The sequence below is a fragment of the Chionomys nivalis genome, chromosome 8, assembly GCF_950005125.1.
Source record: "Chionomys nivalis chromosome 8, mChiNiv1.1, whole genome shotgun sequence".
Taxonomy (NCBI): Eukaryota; Metazoa; Chordata; class Mammalia; order Rodentia; family Cricetidae; genus Chionomys; species Chionomys nivalis.
In genome coordinates, this window is record NC_080093.1 from 63,196,905 (window position 1) to 63,217,444 (window position 20,540).

The 20,540-nt window shown below is 46.8% G+C and overlaps 1 protein-coding gene across 1 annotated transcript in view; it reads left to right on the forward strand.

Annotated features, from left to right (window-relative positions):
* Positions 1-20,540, forward strand: part of Dhx32 (DEAH-box helicase 32 (putative)) — a 51,600-nt gene that overhangs the window by 16,163 nt on the left and 14,897 nt on the right. The window contains exons 2-5 of the mRNA XM_057777222.1: positions 2,942-3,448; positions 7,782-7,975; positions 14,559-14,931; positions 19,758-20,003. Of these exons, the coding sequence (XP_057633205.1) occupies positions 3,167-3,448; positions 7,782-7,975; positions 14,559-14,931; positions 19,758-20,003 (1,095 nt within the window). The 5' untranslated portion in view covers positions 2,942-3,166. The remainder of the gene's footprint in view (positions 1-2,941; positions 3,449-7,781; positions 7,976-14,558; positions 14,932-19,757; positions 20,004-20,540) is intronic.

The following is a 20,540-nucleotide window of genomic DNA, read 5'->3' on the forward strand; positions in this document are numbered from 1 at the left end:
TTTAATGGCTTGGCTCCTCAAATTTACCAGTTTACACTGAAGCCCTTTGTGGGCCCAAGCTTTCCAAATGTTTTTCAAACAAGCCTGTCTGGTTTCTAAGGGCCGGGGAGGATCGCCTCCCAGGGTGAGTGTGTGGGTGACAGGGTGGCTTGGGTACTGAATCACTGAGACAAGCTGGGCTCCAGGGCAACAGTCTGGTTTTGAATTTTCTCTACTCAAGGGAACATGAGGATAACGCTCTGCTGTGGTAGCTTACAATAACAGTGACCCTGAGTTTCAGGGGGAAGGTGTTAAACTGTGGATACATTTTATCTCAAGGCTGCAAGGCGTTGCCCAATGCAGCATCACCTCCTAAACGTCCTTAGTTTGAGCAGGCTACTGAGGGGATTGCTCAGGGATCAGGGCTCAGGCAGCCTTGGGGCACGTTCCCCAGCTCTCTCAAGTTGGAGGATTTCCTGACTGTTGGCTGCTGTGGCCTGAGCATCCCAGAGAGAGAGCCAGCTCCAAAGGAATGGTTCCCAGCGTGGGAACCCTGGGAGTTCCTTTCTCCCAGCGTGGCCTCTTTCCATTGGCACAGTGGTCATCTGTGGTTCCACCGTAACTGCAGAGTGGGGTGAACACATTGTATAGCAGAGTGTCTAGGTGAGCCTTAGGTCTAAAAGAGCATGCTCAGATGTGTCTATTCCCTGAGGGTTCGTAGTGGTCACTCCTTTGGTCATGTTCAAACACCAGTTTTTAAGGGGATAAGAAATAGTTTATCCAAAGCCAAGTGTGAGTAGCGAACCAGGAACAACAGACTTAGGTTGTCCTGAATGATGTGTTCCTCAGAACAAAAGAAAGTCAGGTAAGTGCATCTACCAAACACGTGGGTGATGACATCAGGTGGACCCGAGCAGAGCCAGGGACTCTGCTATAGGCTCCAGATGCCAGCTGATAACATCCTTAGCTCTGGGTTCCACGGAAGCCAGTGGTCTGTTCAGTAGTGTTGACAGTGTGTTCCAGGCTTCCTTGTTTCTGTTAAGCAGATATGGCCAGATATGGTGGCTAGTAACGAATGTCTATTGAGAGGACTAAAGGCAGATCAAGGTGAGTTTGCCTATCCAAACCATTCCATCTCTCCAGATCATGAAGTTCTAATTACCAGCCTTCAGGATCTTCAACACACATGTGGCCCATACTTTGTGAGCTACTGATTGCACTCAAGGGTGTGTCATAAATGAACAGGAATGTATTCAGTAAAGATGATAGCTGTGTTATACTTATTCATTTTATTTTATTTTAATTAAAAAAAAGTTACATAAGTGTTTGTCTCCATGTGTTTATGTATGCAGCATCCAAGGAGGCCAGAAGAGGGCATCAGAGCCCCTGGAACTGAAGTTAGAGATGGCTGTTAGCTACCATGTGGGTGCTAGAAATCAATCCCAGGTCCTCTGAAAGGTAGTCAGTGCTTTTAACTGCTGAGCTATCTCTCCAGTCTCTTACGCTTCCTTAAAAAAGTAAACTTGGTAAGAAATAGTCCCTAAGGCAATCAGGGGTGTGGTATAATAGCAGCTTAATTTAAAATATTACATGGGTGAATGAGAACTCTGACATGTAATTCTAATTAGAGCAAAAGAAAACGTGAGCCTAAGACTGGACCTTAGCTTCTTCAGCAGGGCCTGCTTCCTAGGCCTGCTGATGTCAGAGTCTGCCTGCCAGGTGACTCAAGCTGCCATGCTTCCTGCAGCTGTCTGGGGTGTCATCTCACGCTGTGGGCACCATGGAGAGAGTCCACACTGAACTTCTGTGTTTGCATTATGCAATATTGCGATTCTGTTTTAGTTGGGAAGCAGGATGCAGTTTTCAGAACCCTACTGAGACAGAGGCAGGAAGTCCAGCGCACCCCCACCCAATTATCCTCTGCCCTGTGTGTGTGCCGAGTGCCTGGTGCCCAGCAGATCCTTCTTGAGTGACTGCTCCCAGGCACCTGCTGGCCAGAGCTTTTCCTCTTCCTCATGAAGGAGGGGCCAGCCGTGGGAGCCGCCGGAGGCTAGCTCGGGAGGCAGAAGTTCAGCTAGCACAGACCTGAAAAGGAATAAGTGCAAGGTTACCTTTGGTCCTGCCTTGCGACTGGTTCTTTTTAACTTGAGTTTTCCATGCTTGTTTGTTTTGTTTTAAATTTCCACCTGGCTGATATGAGAAGGGACTTTCCCTAACATCACCAATTATTTATTTCCTCATTAATCTCTAGTAATTGGAGAAGGAAGAGAAACGATGTCTCTCTTGACGTGTAATGAATGTTCTTGGTGTAAATCTTGCCTTTCCATAGGTGAACTCTCTTTGTTTAGATTAGAAGTTATTTTTTATTATTTTGGCTCTGGCCTGTTAAGCTTCACACCCAGCAATCTCCAGAAATATTCTGGAACCTTCTAATTTAATTAAACAAAGGCCTTCTTAGCAAAAAATGGAAAAAAAGAATAAATTCTCTTTCCTCACTGACATTTCTAAACTGGCATGAGCAGGCCTTTGCTCCCAAGGCATGCTGGGTAGTAGACTTTCTGGTAGTCAGTGTTTGGGGACCTCTCTAGACCCGCAGAACTCTCCCCTTTATAAAGTCCGCGCCTCTTTGTAGGGGGATTACGTGACCACGTGACTGATTAGTCTCACAATTCCGACCAGCCTCCTGTTGCTTTCCATTCACAGCCACGGCGAAGCAGAGACCTGAACAGAGGTCAGGGAGAGAGCACCAGGCTCAGGGAGGCTCATTTTCCAAAGCCGCGCTGAACCACTGTGAGAGCCAGCCTGAATTCTTCCCGGTGGGAAGCAGGCAGCAGCCAGGACAGACAGTAACTACTCCACAGAAAAGGCCGACTGTTTGCTTTGAGTGTGTTTGTGTTTTCTGTTTTTAGCTTCTTATTTGTCACCAGATTTTACACTCATCTCCCATGTGTTTGTTTTTCAGCGTGGTTTATTGAAAGCCATGTAACAGACCAAGAGCCTTGAAGTGAGTCGGCACAGAGGGTAACCCAGCAACGAGGGACACGGGTTTGAGGAATTGCTGAAATCCCCAGCTGGGGCTGGGAGCCTGGCTGAGTGTGTGAGCGGGCCTCTCGTCCTGGCTGCCATGGGCTGCTGACGGGGAACTGGACTGTGGAATGTGACCGGCCTGAGCTTGCTGCAGGAAGAAATGGATGAAGGCGAACTGGAGCATCCGAACTCCTCCCTAGAAAAACGCTATTTTCCCGAGTCCCTAGACTCCAGTGATGGGGACGAGGAAGGAGTCCTGGCCTGCGAGGATCTGGAGCTGAACCCTTTTGACGGCTTGCCGTATTCATCACGATATTATAAACTGTTGAAAGAGAGAGAAGAACTTCCAATATGGAAAGAAAAGTACTCCTTCATGGAGTGTCTGCTGCAAAACCAGGTTGTGGTCGTGTCAGGAGACACCAAGTGTGGCAAGAGCTCTCAGGTGAGGAGCCACCAGCAAGGTCTGTGGCCTTGAGGTTTCGGTGTGTAAAATGTTGCAAGCAGACAAAAAGAGCATTAGCAGCCTTGGTTATTACGTAACGGAAACCGTGTGGAGTGTGCCTAGATTATCCCGGAATAATAATTCAGATGATCTCATTTGTAGATGCAGTCTTAGAAGATGAAGTAGGTGTTAAAGCCCTCCAGGTTTTAGAGGATTACCCTTAATGTTTGTTCGGGTGCCAGTGGGTATAATCAGACGCCTGACTATTCTTGCTTTTCCCTCCTGTAAAGGTTTTTCCATTATTTTAATTTTATGTTTATGAGTGTTTGACCTACATGTAAGTTTGTACCATGTGTGTGCCAGGTACCCAAGGACACCAGAAGAGGGTGCCAGCCTCTTGTCGCGGCTGGGCGTCTTTGTCCACAGTTCTGCAGATAGGTTTGACCTATGCTCACCCAAAACATGCAGGGATGCAGGACTCGAAACCCACCAGCACCCTCCATGGTAAAGTACTCTGACTTAGTGGCTGACATAGGGCAGAGCTGCTTTGGGAGTCAGCTCCTGGCCCCTCTGCAGGGGTCCTGTGGGACAGATTCCTATCTTCATGTCGATTACTACTGTCCTTAGGATCCTCTCTCCTTGGGAGGTCTGCACTTATCTTGGTACTGAAGGGACTTTGAGGCTCTATGTAATTGGTGTCCTTAGGATTCTAGAAGGTGTGAAAGAGGAGTCACCTGCACCGGCTAAAGATCAGCAAGGGCTTGGGAACCTGGAGGCCAGGAAGTGTTCTGTCTCACCAAGGCCTTCCTTCGTTTTCCCATGTCTGGAGCTGTGGACTGAAAGGGCAGTCGGGCCCACACCAGCACCGTTCTTGTGAATGTTGTCTCCCCAGCTTGGCGGCGATGAGGCCGGACCCAATGCTGCTGCTCTAGGTTCTGATTTGGCTGATGGAGTCTCGTAGGAAATCTGTGTAGCTGACCTTAAGTCTCCCAGAATCCCTCAGCCTGAGCTCTTTTGTGTGTGCTATGCTGTCAAGCATGGGGACTGGAACATTTTTGCTTCACCTCTTGAATTTGCACCCATAACAAAAGTCCAGAAAACCCATGGAATTGAGGTTAGCCACCCACCTCGTTGCCCTCACAGCAGGAGATAGACATATTGCTGCCTCCCATGACCTTGCTTCCGCCCCAGGAGTCCCTGAAGCAGGGGAGGCTATGGGCAGAGGAGAAGTGTGCCTCATCGTGAATACTTTTACGCAGTGGGCATGCCTGACAGTTCTAGGACATGGATTGAGAAAATACGGTGATTTGATAGATGGTTCTGAGTGACTGATCCCCAGCTGGTGGGAATTTCTAGACTGAGTACAGGAACATGGGTGTTGTCCACTCCCAAACTCCAGACGAGCTGCTTTGTACATAGGGTCTTGTCTTTCATGTGGTAAAGGAGCAGTTTCCTATTTATTTTTTTCACTGTACTGCACAGCTTTCCCAAGTGCTTACTGCCATTGTTGTCACACAGTGTCTCAGAATTCACTTTCCAGCAGGCTATGGAAAGACGTAGCTCTCTGCATACCTGTGACTCCCACAGATCCAACTTGGCTCCTAGCCTACCCCCAGTAGGCTGCTGGGGGAAGATCTTCCAGAGAAACCGTAGCAAAGACCGAGACCTTCTGTCCAGCAGTTGATTGTAGGATGACTGGGGCAAGGGTCCTCTCAGGACTATGAAAAGCCCCTGCCCGGGTGGTGAGCATTGCCGGGAGGAATGACAGATTCAAGCAAGGAACCTTAACTACAGAAGTCGGCAGTGTTCCCCACAGCACACACAGCGCCCCAAAGCTTTCTCGGGGAGAGCTCCTTCTGCCCCTTCAAGTTAGTGAGTGCCCAGATTTGTGGCTCTTTCTGGCTCCTACCTCTTCAGCACAACTTGACATTTGCCAACGGCTTAGACTTCAGAATGTTCCTGGTTCACCTAGAGCAGTGGTCCTCAACCTTCCTAACGCTGTGACCCTTTAATATAGTTCCTCATGTTGTGGTGGCCCCCATCCATAAATTATTTTCCATTGCTACTTCATAATTATAATTTTGCTACTGTTATGAATCGTAATATAAACATCTGTGTTTTCCAATGGTCTTAGGAAAACCCTGTGAGAGGGTCTTTCCACCTCCAAAGGAGTCGCGGCCCACTGGTTGAGAACCCTGGCCTAGAGCATTGGGGCAAGGGTGGGAATTCTAATACCAGGACCCCTCCCTTTTCTGTTCAGAGAGAGAGGTTTACTATTACCATATGCATATATAATGGACAGGTCTTCCAGGCTCTGTAATTAGTTGTGGTTTCTGCTGCGCTGTGAAACTTGGTTACTAAGTAAACATCTCTCTTCTGAGCCGGGCAATGGTGTTCTTCCTGCACTGGGTGTTTTATCTGACCTGCGGAAGGCTCCTTCCCAGTTCCAAGGCTGTGGCCTCCTGAGGGTCCATCAGCTCTGAAACTCCAGGACCACCCTCGCTGCCTCAGGGTCCTAGCTTGTTTTTCAGTGGCCATTGGGAGCCACATTTTATGTCTTCTGGACATCAGTCACCATGACAGTGACCATCTTCCTGACTTTCCCAGAGGTTTCTTCCCTCCCTGCTTCATGCCCGGCTCCCATGCTGCTCGAAGCTTCGTTCATGCGTCTTTCTTTCCTTGCTCAGGTGCTGCTCGTGTCCATCACCCCAGGCTTTAATGAGGACTCACGGACTGCCTGTTTCTTTCCTGCGCATCCTAAGTTTGTTAGAGGTTCTGCCGTTGTCCTTTGTGATAAGTGTCCTCCGTTTAGTGCCTTGTGCTTACTCTCCAGCCTGGGCTCCTTCACATTCTCCATTATCACAATGTCCTTTTACATCCCAGCACCATCCACCTGCCCCCACATCCCCACTGCCTCCGAGCCCCGAGAGAGCAGGGGCCCATCTTCTTGGTCGCCAGAGTCTCACAGTGTTCAAATATATATATGTTAGCCCCACTGTGTGTCGGGTCCTTTCTTGAATATTAAGCCACAAGTGTGGATTTTTCAGTCTGTTGGTAGACAAAAAATTCAAAATGTTATTTTATTCAGTCTATATGAGTCCTATTGGAGGTCTTGGCTGGGGACCCACGGTAGAAGACGCTGGCAAGAGAAGCCAAATCTAAAAGGAAGGCTTTGACAAGGATGAGAATGATCTGTTAGGTGTATTAGTTACCTTCCTGTGCTGTAACTAAACACCTGGTGAGTGCAGCTTAAGGAGGGAAGGGTTAGCCTGGGGGTGGTAGCAGAATAACCAGGCGGTGGTGGCACACGTCTTTAATCCTAGCACTTGGGAGGCAGAGGCAGGCAGATCTCTGTGAGTTTGAGGCCAACCTGGTCTACAAGAACTAGTTCCAGGATATGCTCTAAAGCTACAGAGAAACCCTGTCTTGAAAAACAAAAACAAAACAAAACAAAAAGTTTAGCTTTCATTGGTAGAACCATGTTAAGCAGGCTCATTTGGATATTGTTATGATTGTTTAAATTTAAATGTAAATCCTTTAACTGGGGGTTGCTCTTTCTCATCTAAATGCTATTTAATATTATAATTCTTTAAAACATAATAGCTAACACCAGAAGTTGTATTTTTGATGGGACCCTCTTACTACCTGAAAAAATAATTTGTATCTGCATGAGTCACAATTGGTGTAAACTGGGGCGGGAGAGCCTGCTCACCAGGTAAGAATGCTTGCCGCACTTGCAGAGGACCTGGATTCTGTTCCCAGCAACATCTGTAACTCCAGTTCTCAAAGGTCCAGCGCCCTCTTCTTGCCTCTGTGGGCACTGCATGTGTGTGGTACCACATATGTGAGCCAAATACTTATACATATAAAACAAATAAATCCCTAAAAGAAATAAAGGAGCATTTTTTTTCTTGTACTAAACTGACTTCTAAAATCAGGGAGTCAAGGGGCTGGAGAGATGGCTCAGCGGTTAAGAGCATTGCCTGCTCTTCCAAAGGTCCTGAGTTCAATTCCCAGCAACCACATGGTGGCTCACAACCATCTGTAATGAGGTCTGGTGCCCTCTTCTGGCCTTGAGGCATATACACAGAAAGAATATTGTATACATAATAAATAAATAAATATTTAAAAAAAAAAAAAAAAGGAGACAAAACGTCCTGGTTTCCGATTTCCTGGAAACACCTGCATACTCTTCATTTTCTAGTGACTAGAGTGCAGGGTGATGGATCGCTCAGCGCTGGTAATTAACTGCTGTGGGAAAGAGCGGCTCCTCTGTGTTTGAGTTTGTCTTTCCTAGCAGGGGCTGACCCGGTGTCATTTTTTTCTGTCAAAGGTTCCTCAGTGGTGCGCTGAATACTGCCTTTCCATCCACTACCAGCACGGGGGCGTGATATGCACACAGGTCCACAAGCAGACGGCGGTGCAGCTGGCCCTGCGGGTCGCCGACGAAATGGATGTTAATATCGGTCACGAAGTTGGCTATGTGATTCCTTTTGAAAACTGCTGCACCAGTGAAACAATCCTGAGGTTTGTATGTCGCCGCGTCGTCTCCACCTAGGCACCCCTTTGAGGGTTTGGGTTCTGCGGTCCTCACGGAATATTGCCTTTGCCATCTGCTGCCAAGCACCCACGGTGTAATAACTGCCCTCTCCAGCCTGACCCACACCTGTTGTTTTCCCTCCCTGCTCTCCTCAGTTGTCATTGTCTAAACTTTCGTGATTACAACCCTCAGGGGAAAATTACAGCTTGTTAGTTTCACCCAAGACCTTCCATCTTGTACTTAGATATGTGTCTCCTGGTGGGTTCATCACCATTGGCCGTGTGTCGGCCACGTGGATCCCTGTGGCTCTGCATGATACCTATGTTTCCACACCTCTGTGCCTTCTCCTGGCTACTCATCGCTGTCCTTGGCCTGTCTGTGTCTCTTCTGGGATTGGCCAGTCCTTCCTAGTCCTCAGGACTCGGTGCCTGACCTTGTAGAGGTAGGCATTAGAGGCTCTTGGTGGGCTTCTGTGACACCCACCCTCGGCCTCCACATGGCCTTTGGGATCTGTTTTTCTAGCTATACTTTGAAGTCTTAGGGGTTCCAAGGAGCCTTCTCTGAACTGCAGTTAGTTGTGTTATCAGATGTTTGTGCTTAGCTTTTTTTTTTAACAGAGGCTTCCAAGGGCTTGATAAAGTAGAAAGAGAAATGCAAAAGGGAAAATATGAAGTGGGAGAATTGGAACCATAACTGCTTAGGGCCATCGGTTCTTTACGAGTTGCATCGCATCCTCACAGACAATGACAGTCAGTGTCAGTGTCTGCCCCATGCTTACAGGGAGTGGCCAAAGATGCTTGCAGCCAGAGGTGAAAGCTCAATGGACTTCAGGTGCCCTGGACGCTGTATCAAGAGATCAAGAGATCAGAATACACTGGTCTCAGGGCCAGAATGTCTCTATATCCATAACTCATTCATGTGGCATGCCAGTGGGTGGCACCCCTCTTGAATAGTGCTGTTGCAGAATTACAGGGCAGGGGAGGCATTCCGCACACTGCTATCCTGTGTCTGATATGCTTGCCCCATAGAGGAGTCCACTAACTTGATGGTGGGAGGAGGGAGTACTGCCCTGGCCCAATCTTAGAGGCCATCCAGAAGGCCACCAAGTGTCAAGCCATAGGGGATGTTTAGACCAGTAACGCTTTGACTTAAATAAAGTTCTTGAAGCTATTACCTTTGTAAACATTAACAATAAACAAAGCCATTGGATGTGTTCATTTTCATTCATTTATGCCCCAGCAATGCTTAAACACGCATGGACAGCCTGTTAGTGGCGGTTTCCAGTTGTTCCTATCCTGGGCAGTCCTAGATGCTTGTGTTATTGTCATACCCAGGGTTCCACAGTCTTCCTTTATGCTGTCTAGCCAGCGTCTTTTGGGCCTTCTTCGCTTTATCCCATACATTGGATGTATATGGGTTTATAAATTACTATATACAGGACACATGCAGAAGAAAGATACCCCTTCCCTGTCTCCTAGGAACTTACAAACTAGTTGAAGACTGGTAAACAGGGTGAAAGAAACAGCAGGAAGGATGAAGAGTGCTTAAGCCTAGCATTTTCTTTACTATATTTGGCTTAGGAGGGGTGTTGAGAAAAATCTCACTATGTAGCCAAGGCTGGCCCAAAGCTCTTAGTCCCCCAAGTCTAGGAACTAGATGTGTGTACCACTATACTGCTTTTCTTTTTCACTCTTTTTTTATGAACTATCTGTTCTAATTGAATAATGGCTCCAACTAAATTCTGCAGTCATGGTTTGTGTTTTTATATCTTTAATGCCATCTAGACTTAGAAAGCCTTTAGAAAGAACTCTTAGATGTAAGTTTTTATGTTAATGAATGTGTAATTACAGTTTTTATTATTATTATTGAGAAAGTCACAAAGGTACATATCTGTGAACACTGTAAGAGTGTAGCAGAGAATCCCTTTAGACAGCTGCTATGTTTGGGCTTGGTTCCCATGGGATTGTTTTAAGCACTGGATCCTGTCTGGCAGAGGAAGGAGTGAGTTTCTGTGTTCATGTGTTTACTTTCTGAGTGGGAGCCCTGGGGTTGGGTAAGCCATGGCTCATGTAGATGGAATGTTCTGGCTACTGCAGGCTCTGCTCTGCTGCCACTGGGCCGCCTGTCCTTTCCTTACTGCATCCTCACTGTAAGGCCTTGCTAGCAGGACAGGACACAGGGCTTCCCTTCCATGATGCTCCTCCTAAACCAGCTAAGTCTGAGCCTCAGGGCGGTCCAAGGATCAAGAAGCCCCCTCAGCCTAGGAGGCTGCATGGCTCTACAGCCGGTGTCTGCCGCTTTCCGTGGGAGACTCTGTGTAAGTTCCCTCCCAGAGCTGTCTGTATTCTGTCTCCTTATCCATAACACTGATGGCTGTTCAGGGGGTGTTGTAAATGGCCGAATAGATAGGACTGGAGCATAGTGTAGGTGGTGGCTATGTTTTTTTTGTTTGTTTGTGTTTGTTCCCCTCCCCCCCAGACAGGGTTTCTCTGTAGTTTTGGAACCTGTCCTGGAACTAGCTCTTGTAGACCAGACGACTGGCCTTGAACTCACAGAGATCCACCTGCCTCTGCCTCCCAAGGGCTGGTATTAAAAGTGTGTGCCACCACCACCCGGGTGGTGGCTATTTTATGATTATAATCAAATTTGTAATTGTATCTTAAGAATCATTACCAGAACCAGTTCATTCATTTTCCTAGCAAGGTATGCTAGCTATGATTCTGAGTGCCCTCAGATTGAATGGCAATCGAAACCACAGATTTTTTTTTTTTTAAATTTGGTTTTTTGAGACAGGGCTTCTCTGTGAAACAGTCCTAGCTGTCCTGGAACTAGCTCTTGTAGACCTGGCTGTCTTTGAACTCACAGAGATCCATCTGCCTTTGCTGGGATTACAGGTGTGCCACCACACAGATGATTTTTAATGATGTTGAGCCAGGGCCTTGCATATGGTGGACAAGTGCTCTACCTCCAGGCTACTGGGCCAGCCCTTCAATCAGGAGCTTTAAAGTTACTTATTAATTAGAGAAGCTAATGTTCTATATTCAGACTTATCTGTTTTATTTTCTTTGTAACCCTACTGGTCATATCATAGATACCTGGTAAAGATCACTTCCCTCCTGTTCTTTTTTTAATACTATAAAAAATTAGTTCTTGGGCTGGAGAGATGGTTCAGTGGTTAAGAGCATTGCCTACTCTTCCAGAGTTCAATCCCCGGCAACCACATGGTGGCTCACAACCATCTGTAATGAGGTCTGGTGCCCTCTTCTGGCCTTCAGACATACACACAGACAGAATATTGTATATGTAATAAATAAGTAAATATTTTTAAAAAAAGAGGCAATCTAAAACTTTAAAAAAAAATAGTTCTTTAAGCTTTCTTCTGGACTTTCCAGATAGTAGATACCTGAATACCACATACCTGAAATTGCTTTCTTTGCTTCCAGCAAAAGTCTCCTGGGTCTCTTGTGCAGCAGGTGTCCTGTGTAGTATGCAGTGGGTCTCCTGTGCAGCAAACAGGTCTCGGGTCTCCTGTGAAGCTGGTCTCCTATGAGCGGGTCTCCTGTGGAGCCCGTCTTGGGTCTCCTGTGGAGCAGGTCTCGGGTCTCCTGTGAAGCTGGTCTCCCGTGGAGCGGGTCTCCTGTGCAGCGGGTCTCCTGTGCGGTGAGACTCCTTTGGAGTGGGTCTCCTGTGCAGCAGCTGTGGATCTTAAACCTGTGCAGTTTTCAGAACTGAAAAGCTTCTCATTTTCATTAGGGACAAACCCGGTATAAAACATTCCATTAGGTACAAATATGAATACAACTTCTTAATATGTTATCCTTAATATGTTAGTCTTGGGAATTTAAGGTGCAGGCTGTTATATTACCAAGAACACTGATAGCATATCTATGTAGTTATTATGACAATATTTTTAAAGCATTGTTCACATGGAATCATATTAATGTAAAAATGAGAAATGAATCTTGCCAAGCTTGGTGGCGCACACCTTTAATCCTAGAACTCAAGGGCAGAAGCAGGTGGATCTGAGGCCAGGATAGTGAGCTCCAGGCCAGCTGGGGGACATAGTGAAGGGGAGAGAGAGAGAGGGAGAGGGACCTTTGTGTTGTGGGGGAAAGGCTGAAGCTTTATGATTCCTAAGTTTTGAGTCATGCTGAGTCTAGCAGAGTTTTAAATAGGTCGACATCTTCTCCCTTTTAATCAAGCGTGAGTTTAGTTTCCATAGCTCATATATCTCCTCCCTTTATGGGAAGCATAGCTTCGAGGAAACTGAATGCTGGCTAGATGGTTGCTCAGCTGAGTTTTGCTGAAAAGGAACAAGATTGTATTTGTGACCTGAAAGGAGCATACATAAACACAATCTGCTTGAAAATGGGCAAATGTAGCTTACGTTATTGTGTCCTAATTCACCTCTGCCAAAGGTGACTGGGAAGCTAGATTTTGATGCTTTTGTCTGCATCTTGCATAGACTACAATAATACTGTACTCAGGAAAACCCCAGTCTTAGGCTAGGCCATTTCTCATTAGGCACGATCCACAGTTTGTTACTGCTGGTCTGGTGACACTCAAGCTGAGTCTGCATGAACAGAAAGGCAGATGGTAAGCCCTGGATCTCATAAAGTGAGAGCAAGAACCAAATGTAAAGCCTTAGCACCCTGACCCTGGAGGCCGGAGAAGCAGTCTGTGGCATCAGGTGTGCTAGGTCACCTGTTTCGAACCGAACCCCGAAGTGGATGTGGTGGTTCGTGCCTTTAATTCCTGTATATGGTAGGAGGTTGGAGGTCAGCCTGGCCTACATAGCGAGTGCCAGGCAAACCATGGCTACACCATGAGACCCTGTCTCAAAAAACAAATGAAACAAAAAAATCAAACCTTGGTCCTGACTCTAGCTTTGTGACCCTTGCTGGAGTACTTAAATTGTTGACCTATTTTCCGTATTTATGAATGTGAGGGCCATGTCTACCCTCAGGACTTATTCTGAAGGTTAAATGAGAAGTGTGTGTTTTGGTCTGGGGTCCAAACACACTAGGAACTAACAGGAGATGCTCTTGGTTCTCTCTTGAAAGGGTATTGAGCACTGTAGCGGGGCGTGGTTTGTCAGAGGCCTCCGCTGCATCTCCTCACAGCTGAAGTTATCACAGTGAAAGCAGACAGCAGAGCCAGCTGAGTGAAATGGAGGCTAGGGGGCTCCTCAGAGGAATTTAGGTGCAAGCTTTGAAGTGTCGTTGCCCCCCCCCCCCCCCCCCCCCCCCCCCCCCGCCTTCCATCTTCCCACCCCCTGCCTCCAGGCCTTCAGGCTAAACCCTGCAGGTTCCCAGCAACTCAACCCAGGGTTGTTACTAGGGGCTGGCCAGTGAGCACCCTTTGCCCAGGCTGCCCCAAGCTTGCAGACTCCCCAAGGAAAGCATGTTCACATGCACCCTGCACTGGTGCCGCTACTCCTGACAGTTTTGGGCGGGGTGGAAACTCTCCCCAAATTTAAGTGTCTATCTAAATGCCAGCCAGGGCCTCAGTTTTAAGCACTGGTATAGGTGGAGAATTCATGAAACTGCCTTCTTCAAGCAGAAATCTGTGTGCATGTATAAATTGCGTCAGAAAGAAATCTGTGTGCATGTATAAATCGCGTCAGAAAGAAATCTGTGTGCATGTATAAATCGCGTCAGAAAGAAATCTGTATGGTAGTGGCTCACTACCAGGTGGCTTTTAAATTTCTTTCTTAATCTTAAAAACATTTCAAAGGCTGGGGGGAGGGCGTAAAAATCGATTGCATCACTAATGAAGGAGGCTGAGGCTGGACGATTTTGAGTTTGAGGCCAGTGTCTCAAATACATAAATCAAATCACTAATATTGCCCCCGCCCCATCAGGCGTGCGGGCCAGTTTGCACAGGTGCCCCAAACTGATGATTTCCGTGCAGCCACTTCTGTTTGCAATTATTTAAACAACATTTCACACTTACTTAGTACCCTGTTGACACAGCCTTCCACCAGCCACCCCCAGTGGTCATCTTCATGTGGGCAGCTGGATCATGAGCCTGAGCTTTCTCCTTGGAAAGTGTGTGCCAGCACCCAGAGTCCCGCTAACGACAGGAAGGGTGGTAGCTGTCCACTAGGGATGCTTAAGGATAATACTGTTGGCTTAGCAAAGCTGAAGGCAAGCGTTACATGTACCAGTGAGTTTACATAAGCGTGTGATAGCAACGGGATGCTCGTTTCTAATGAACAGTCACACAGACCTCTGGGTAAGCAGAGGCCTCTGAGCAGGAGTGCTGTGATGATCCTTGAGTCATCACACATGTACAGAGAACGCCTAAAGTGCGTTTGTGTGGGACCTGTGCTGCGGCCCTACAGATTCTCTCACCTCAAAGGAAGAACTTTTTTTTTTTTTTTTTTTTTTTTTTTTTTTTTGGTTTTTTGAGACAGGGTTTTTCTGTAGCTTTGGAGCCTATCCTGGAACTCACAGAGATCCACCTGTACCAGTGCCACAAAGCAGGGCAGGGTAGGGCAAGGGTGTGTGTTTTAGGGAGTCCCTCACATGGTCTTCATGAGAATTCTCTAACATGTCTTCCTTGTAGGTACTGTACTGACGATATGCTGCAGAGGGAAATGATGTCTAACCCTTTCCTGGGTAGCTACGGGGTCATCATCTTGGACGACATCCAGGAGAGAAGCATGGCGACCGATGTGCTGCTTGGACTTCTTAAGAATGTGTTGCTTGCAAGACCCGAACTGAAGCTCATAATTAACTGCTCGCCTCTCCTCCTCAGCAAACTCAGTTCCTACTACGGAAATGTGCCTCTCGTAGAAGTGAAAAGTAAGCACTCCGTGGAGGTTGTGTACCTCAGCGGGGCTGAGAAAGATTCCTTCGAGTCAATTTTGCGCCTTATCTTTGAAATCCACCGCTCGGGCGAGAAGGGCGACGTCGTAGTCTTCCTGGCCTGTGAACAAGTAAGTTAAGAGGTATTCCGACCGAGCCGAGTGCTGTTGTGTGGTATTTCCTTTGGGAAGCTTTTAATCTCCAACTCCTTGCTCCCATTGCATAGCCACTGTGTAAACATTCCCTCCACATCTCATTCTACACACAAACTGTAGCACAGACAAAGTAAGCAAAACCTGTGCTCAAGCCGGGCTGTGGTGGCGCACGCCTTTAATCCCAGCACTTGGGAGGCAGAGGCAGGCGGATCTCTGTGAGTTCAAGGCCGGCCTGGTCTACAAAGAGTTAGCTCCAGGACAGGTTCCAAAGCTACAAAGAAACCCTGTCTCAAACAAACAAACAAACAAACAAACAAACAAACACCTTGGCCAATAGCTTAGCTTTCTACTAGAGCTAACCAGCCCCTTATAACTTAATTTAAGCCATTTCTGTTCATCTTCATGCTGCCACGTGGCTCATGGCTGTTACCTCAGCTCCTACATGTCCTGCTTCCTCTGTGTCTGACTGACCACTCCACTCTCTTCCCAGCATTCTTGCTGCCCCCAAATCCTGCCTAACTATTGGCCATTCAGCTTTTTATTAAACCAATCTGAGTGACATCTTCGCAGTGTCCAAAAAGATTATTCCAGCAGTGGCATCTTGAGGAGTTCCGAGAAATGATCCTCCTAGCCAGCTCCCTCCACTGGGACCCAGCTTGATGGAAGCTTCTCAGCGTATAGCTGCTCCACTCTGGCCTTCTCCCATGGAGACATAGTGGACACAATAGGGCTCCATTCTCCTCAGCATCACCTGAAGTACATCATCTTCTCAAAGCTTAGCATCCTGTTCTACCCCACCCCCTCCAAGTGTTCCCATCCTCACAAGTATGGGGCAGGCATGCCGTGTCTCTAGTGATTAACAGGGACCAGAAAGTGTTTGATACAGGTTGAGCTACTAAGGGGTGAGCCCCTGCTTTGGTGTGGATCTTCCCTAGGTAACTTGGAGGTGTGACCTCAACTCGGGCTCAGAACTAAAGGAGCCTGGGGCCGTTGTTGAGACTTAAACTTTATCTGTTTTCTTTGAGAGAGTGATTGGAGTCTCATCTGCATAAGGACATTTATCAGATGTTTGTGTCTATGACACACATCCTCTTGAATACTGATCTTCTATGACAATGATTTATTCTATCCTCATGCCCCAATTATATGATTTAGAATGTTTAAGAATGTTTTCTTACTTTGCCCTTGGCAAAGTAATAAAATAATTAAGGGCAGAGAGACCCTGAGGAAGGGAACAACAGTAAAAGTCAGGAATCTGAAACAATGGGGAATCGAAACTGCCAGATGGAGACCAACAGGATTAGCAGTCATCTTTGAGTTAAAACCAGAAACTTCACTGGGCGGTGATGGGATGAGGTTTTGGAGCTCTGTGAGTTCAAGGCCAGTCTGGTCTACAAGACTATTTCAAAAACGAAAAAGAAAAAAAAATTTCAGAAATTTCAAAACAGAGCCAAGTGCAGGTCTGTAGTCACAGGACTCTCCAGGTTGAAGCATGAGATCAGAGAATGAGAAGGTGGAAGCCAGCCTTGGCTTGAAACTGTTGTCTCAAAAAAGAGAAGATAGATATAGATAGATATAATTAGTTAATTTAAAAAAGGAAAGAGAGAGAGAGAGAAAGAAAGCACCCCAAATGAACGAACGCCTTGGAAACTAAAGGTCAAAACGGATTTGGGGTAGAGGTTGTCTTAGAATATTTGTCTGTCAGTGACATGTTGACCTTTAAACTGGTGAGCTGTAGCAGTCCATGGCACTTAGAAAGTGTCCTTCCTGTTGAGAAACACCAGCCATGCAGACATGTCGCCTTCTGCCATGGAAGCGGTGGCCATGAAACCACAGGGAGCTTTCACCCTCCTGGGCCCAGAGCAGGAGGTGCTGCTGCAGCGGCCTGGACAGGGCAGCTGCTCTGTCCTTGCTGCCCCGACTCCTGCTGGCTCCTGCAGACTTGCCAGGAAGCCAGCTTTGTCTCCAGTTCCACATCTCCTTCCCTTCTACCGCCTTCCCAGTTGTACCCAGAATTGCTACTGGGCCTTCCTCTTCAGTGCTCTTTTCTTAAAAATCCTTGCTCCGAGCTGTCGATTAAAACCTGCTGTGGGGGCTGAAGTGATGGCTCGGTGGTTAAGAGCACTGTCTGCTCTTCCAAAGGTCCTGAGTTCAATTCTCAGCAACCACATGTTGGCTCACATTCATCTGTAATGAGATATGCCCTCTTTTGGCCTGCGGGCATGCATACAGGCAGAACACTGTATACTAAATAAGTAAATCTTAATAAAAAAAAAAAAACTGTGGTCCTTCAGTACCATATAAAACAAACAGGTGACCAAGAAATTGAATTCAAATTGCAGGCGTGTCCACTGACCGTTTGGTTTTAGGAGTCCGCTGTGCACTCTTGCTAGGTACGTCACATTATGCTCCAGCTGCTGACTCAGCCCCACACCTGCTGTGAACTGATCCCCGTAGTACTCAGGCCTCCCTGTGACTCAGTACCTGCCAGACTGAGACCCCTGCCTGCTTCCAGCCATTGAGTTCACAGTGTGTGGTCACTGTAAAGACCAGCAGGCGTGTATGCGAGGGTTGGAGTTTCCTGGGAAATGGTCTACGTGGCTACAGACTTAGTCTCAAAGCCTAGGTAGATGTTTAATACTCCCTTTCAGTGGGTGGCGTGGGCTCCACAGTGTTGCAAACAGAGAATAGGCTGAGCGTGGTGGAGCACACCTTTAATCCCAGCACTAGAGAGGCAGGGGCAGCGTCTCCGTGCCGGTCACATAGTGAACTCCAGGATAGCCAGGACTGTGTAGAGAGACCAAGGAAATGAATGCTTGAAGAACCAGATGCATATTCCAGCATTGCATTTTATAATTTTTGAAGATTATGGCCTTACATGTGATATGTCAGCTGTGCTCGGGTGGGAGCTGTACATAGAATCCATTTCTTTTGCCTCTACCTTTTCCTGCTGACCATTTCCTTCATTTCTCCTTCAGCAATGGTGTGTGTGCCTCCATCTGTGTGCACACTCTCAGATGTGTGTCCAGAATTCAATATAAGAAAATTTTACCAACCAGAAGCAGGCAGATTTCTGAGAGCTCCAGGTCAGCTGGAGTTACATGATGAGACCCTGTCTCAAAAAGCAAAACAAAACAAAAATCAACTTAGTTACCAGATGGTAAAAAAAATTGCTCTTAAGTGGGCTCCAGCGTTGAATCTCCTTTTCCGTGTTCTCTGTTGGGAGTGACGTCTGCCTGAAGCTGGGGGAATGTGGGCGTCCCCACTGAGGTTGTCTAAGAAAATGTGTGTGGTAAATGAAGTGAGCGACCTGGATTGTTCATTTCTTCTTTTAGACAGGAAGCAACAACTCTCAGTTGTCCTGCCCCCATCTCCCAAGCATCAACAAGAAATAGTTTGCTCTTACTATTCAAATTAACAAATTCTTCATTATTTAGGATGTAAAGATTTGTGTGGTTTTTCTAGTTTAAAAATAAAAAGATTTTGTCCAGGTAAGCGGTCTATTGCTGGAGAGGACAGCAAGAACAGGCCTCCCAGCTCCCAGAGGCCTTTGATCCCTCTTCAAGGCAGATCTATACTCCAAAGCCCTTAAGGTGACGAGAGCCACTCTACAAACGATGTAGAAAGGAGGGCATCATGGGCTAGAGACAGGAAGAAGGGAATAGAGCCTTAAAAACTGCAGAGGTCACAGGAAACCGACTTTGAACTCTGTGACTCTGATCAGCTAGGTGAGCTTCCCATGTGGTGGCTTGCTTTACACTTTCAAAGACAGACATTTGACCAGCATGGTGGTGAATGCCTTTAATCCCAGCACCAGGGAGGCAGAGGCAAGAGGATCTCTGAGTTCAAAGCCAGCCTGGTCTACAGAGTGAGTTCCAGGACAGCCAGGACTACACAGAAAAACCCTGTCTTAAAAACAAAACAACAAACACACACACACAAAGAGAAAGAAGACAAATTCTGAAACTATAAAAGGACTCAGACTAAGTTACATCTGTTTTCAAAAGCTAGCTGTGATTTGGGAAATATGCAAAGTAAAACACTTTGCCTTCAGGCGCTGCTCTTTGCTTGTCAGTCATTTCATGGCAGGTGGTTTCTATTCCTCCCCAGTGTTTGATGTGTTTTTGAGCAGACTGTTCCAAACGCCTATAAATGCAAGGACTGCTTCCTGCCCGTCTCATGGCTTTCCTGCCACCACTTTGAAGTACACGTGGGTCAAATGATTTCTAAGGTGGCCCAGGTGAGGATCCCAGTCATGCATTTGTATGTACCTTTCTGTTTTATTTTAATTTTTTGAGGTGAACTTTCACACAGTAGTCCACGCAGCAATCCTCCTGCCTCAGCCCCACTGAGCCTTGGGAATACAGGCACGAGCCAGCACACCTGGCTGGTACACTTTCCTTTATAGAAATTCTAGATGATGTTAAGCAATGTTTAGCTCCACTGGCTCAAGGAACAGTGAGCCACCCCCACTAACGTGAGGGGGAGCTTGATTTTTCTGCTCACGGCAATGTATCTGAGAAATGGCATCAAGCTGGAAAAATATAGAAGGAAGGCCTAGAGGCAGGTAGGACGGTTCCTGAGGGGAAAGCCATTCTGAACTAAAAGCAATGAAATTGTGTACAAATCACATTTAACTTGCCCAAAGAAAGATTATATCCCCTTTCTTCATTTAAGGCAACAGCATAAATGTTTCTTTCCCCGTGTGCATTATTACCTAAAACGTTATTGGATTCTGAGATATTTCTGTACTGAAAAGTATTGTTCTTTATTCTCGTGGGTGTTTATTTTTTTCACTTTAGGATATTGAAAAAACCTATGACATTGTGTGTCAGGAAGGTTCCAACTTAAACCCAGACCTGGGCGAGCTGGTGGTCATTCCTTTGTATCCCAAAGAGAAATGCAACCTGTTCAGGCCGGTGGATGAAACTGAGAAAAGATGCCAAGTAGACCAGAGAAGGGTGGTGCTGACTACCAGCTGTGGGGAGTCTCTGATCTGGAGCCACACGGTCAAATTTGTTATCGACGTTGGTGTGGAGAGAAGACAGGTAATTACCATCCCAGGGGCTAGAATTTGCCAGCCAGCACCAGCACCCACTTGGGTTCCCGCTACACACCAGTGGCCAGGAAATGAGGGTGCACCGTGACCCAAGGTTTTCTTTATTTGATCAGACGTGCACAGAGTGGTTGCAGCCACCAGTTAAAGTCTTGGCTGTGTCTCCTTAGCATATTGGTATTCTTGAAGAAATGAATTGCAGTACAGAGGTTTGAGGAAAGGCCAAACGTTAGCATGAAGGTCTTGGTTCCCGTCTACCGCCTGCTCATCTCTTTTCTCCCACCCTTCCTTTCCTTCTTCCTTTTAACTGGGGATTAAACCCAGGGCCTCCCATGTGCTAGACCAGTGCCCAGCCCCTTGTGTCTTTAGGTAAACTACTGGCATAGTACATTGTTCTGCTTCTGAAGCTTCTCTGGTGCATCATGTGTGATTATCTGTTTATCAACACAATTAGCATATTACTTCAGGGAAATTAGCTTCAAGTGAGTTGACTAACTTTTTCAAATACTGACTAATTGAACAAAAATTT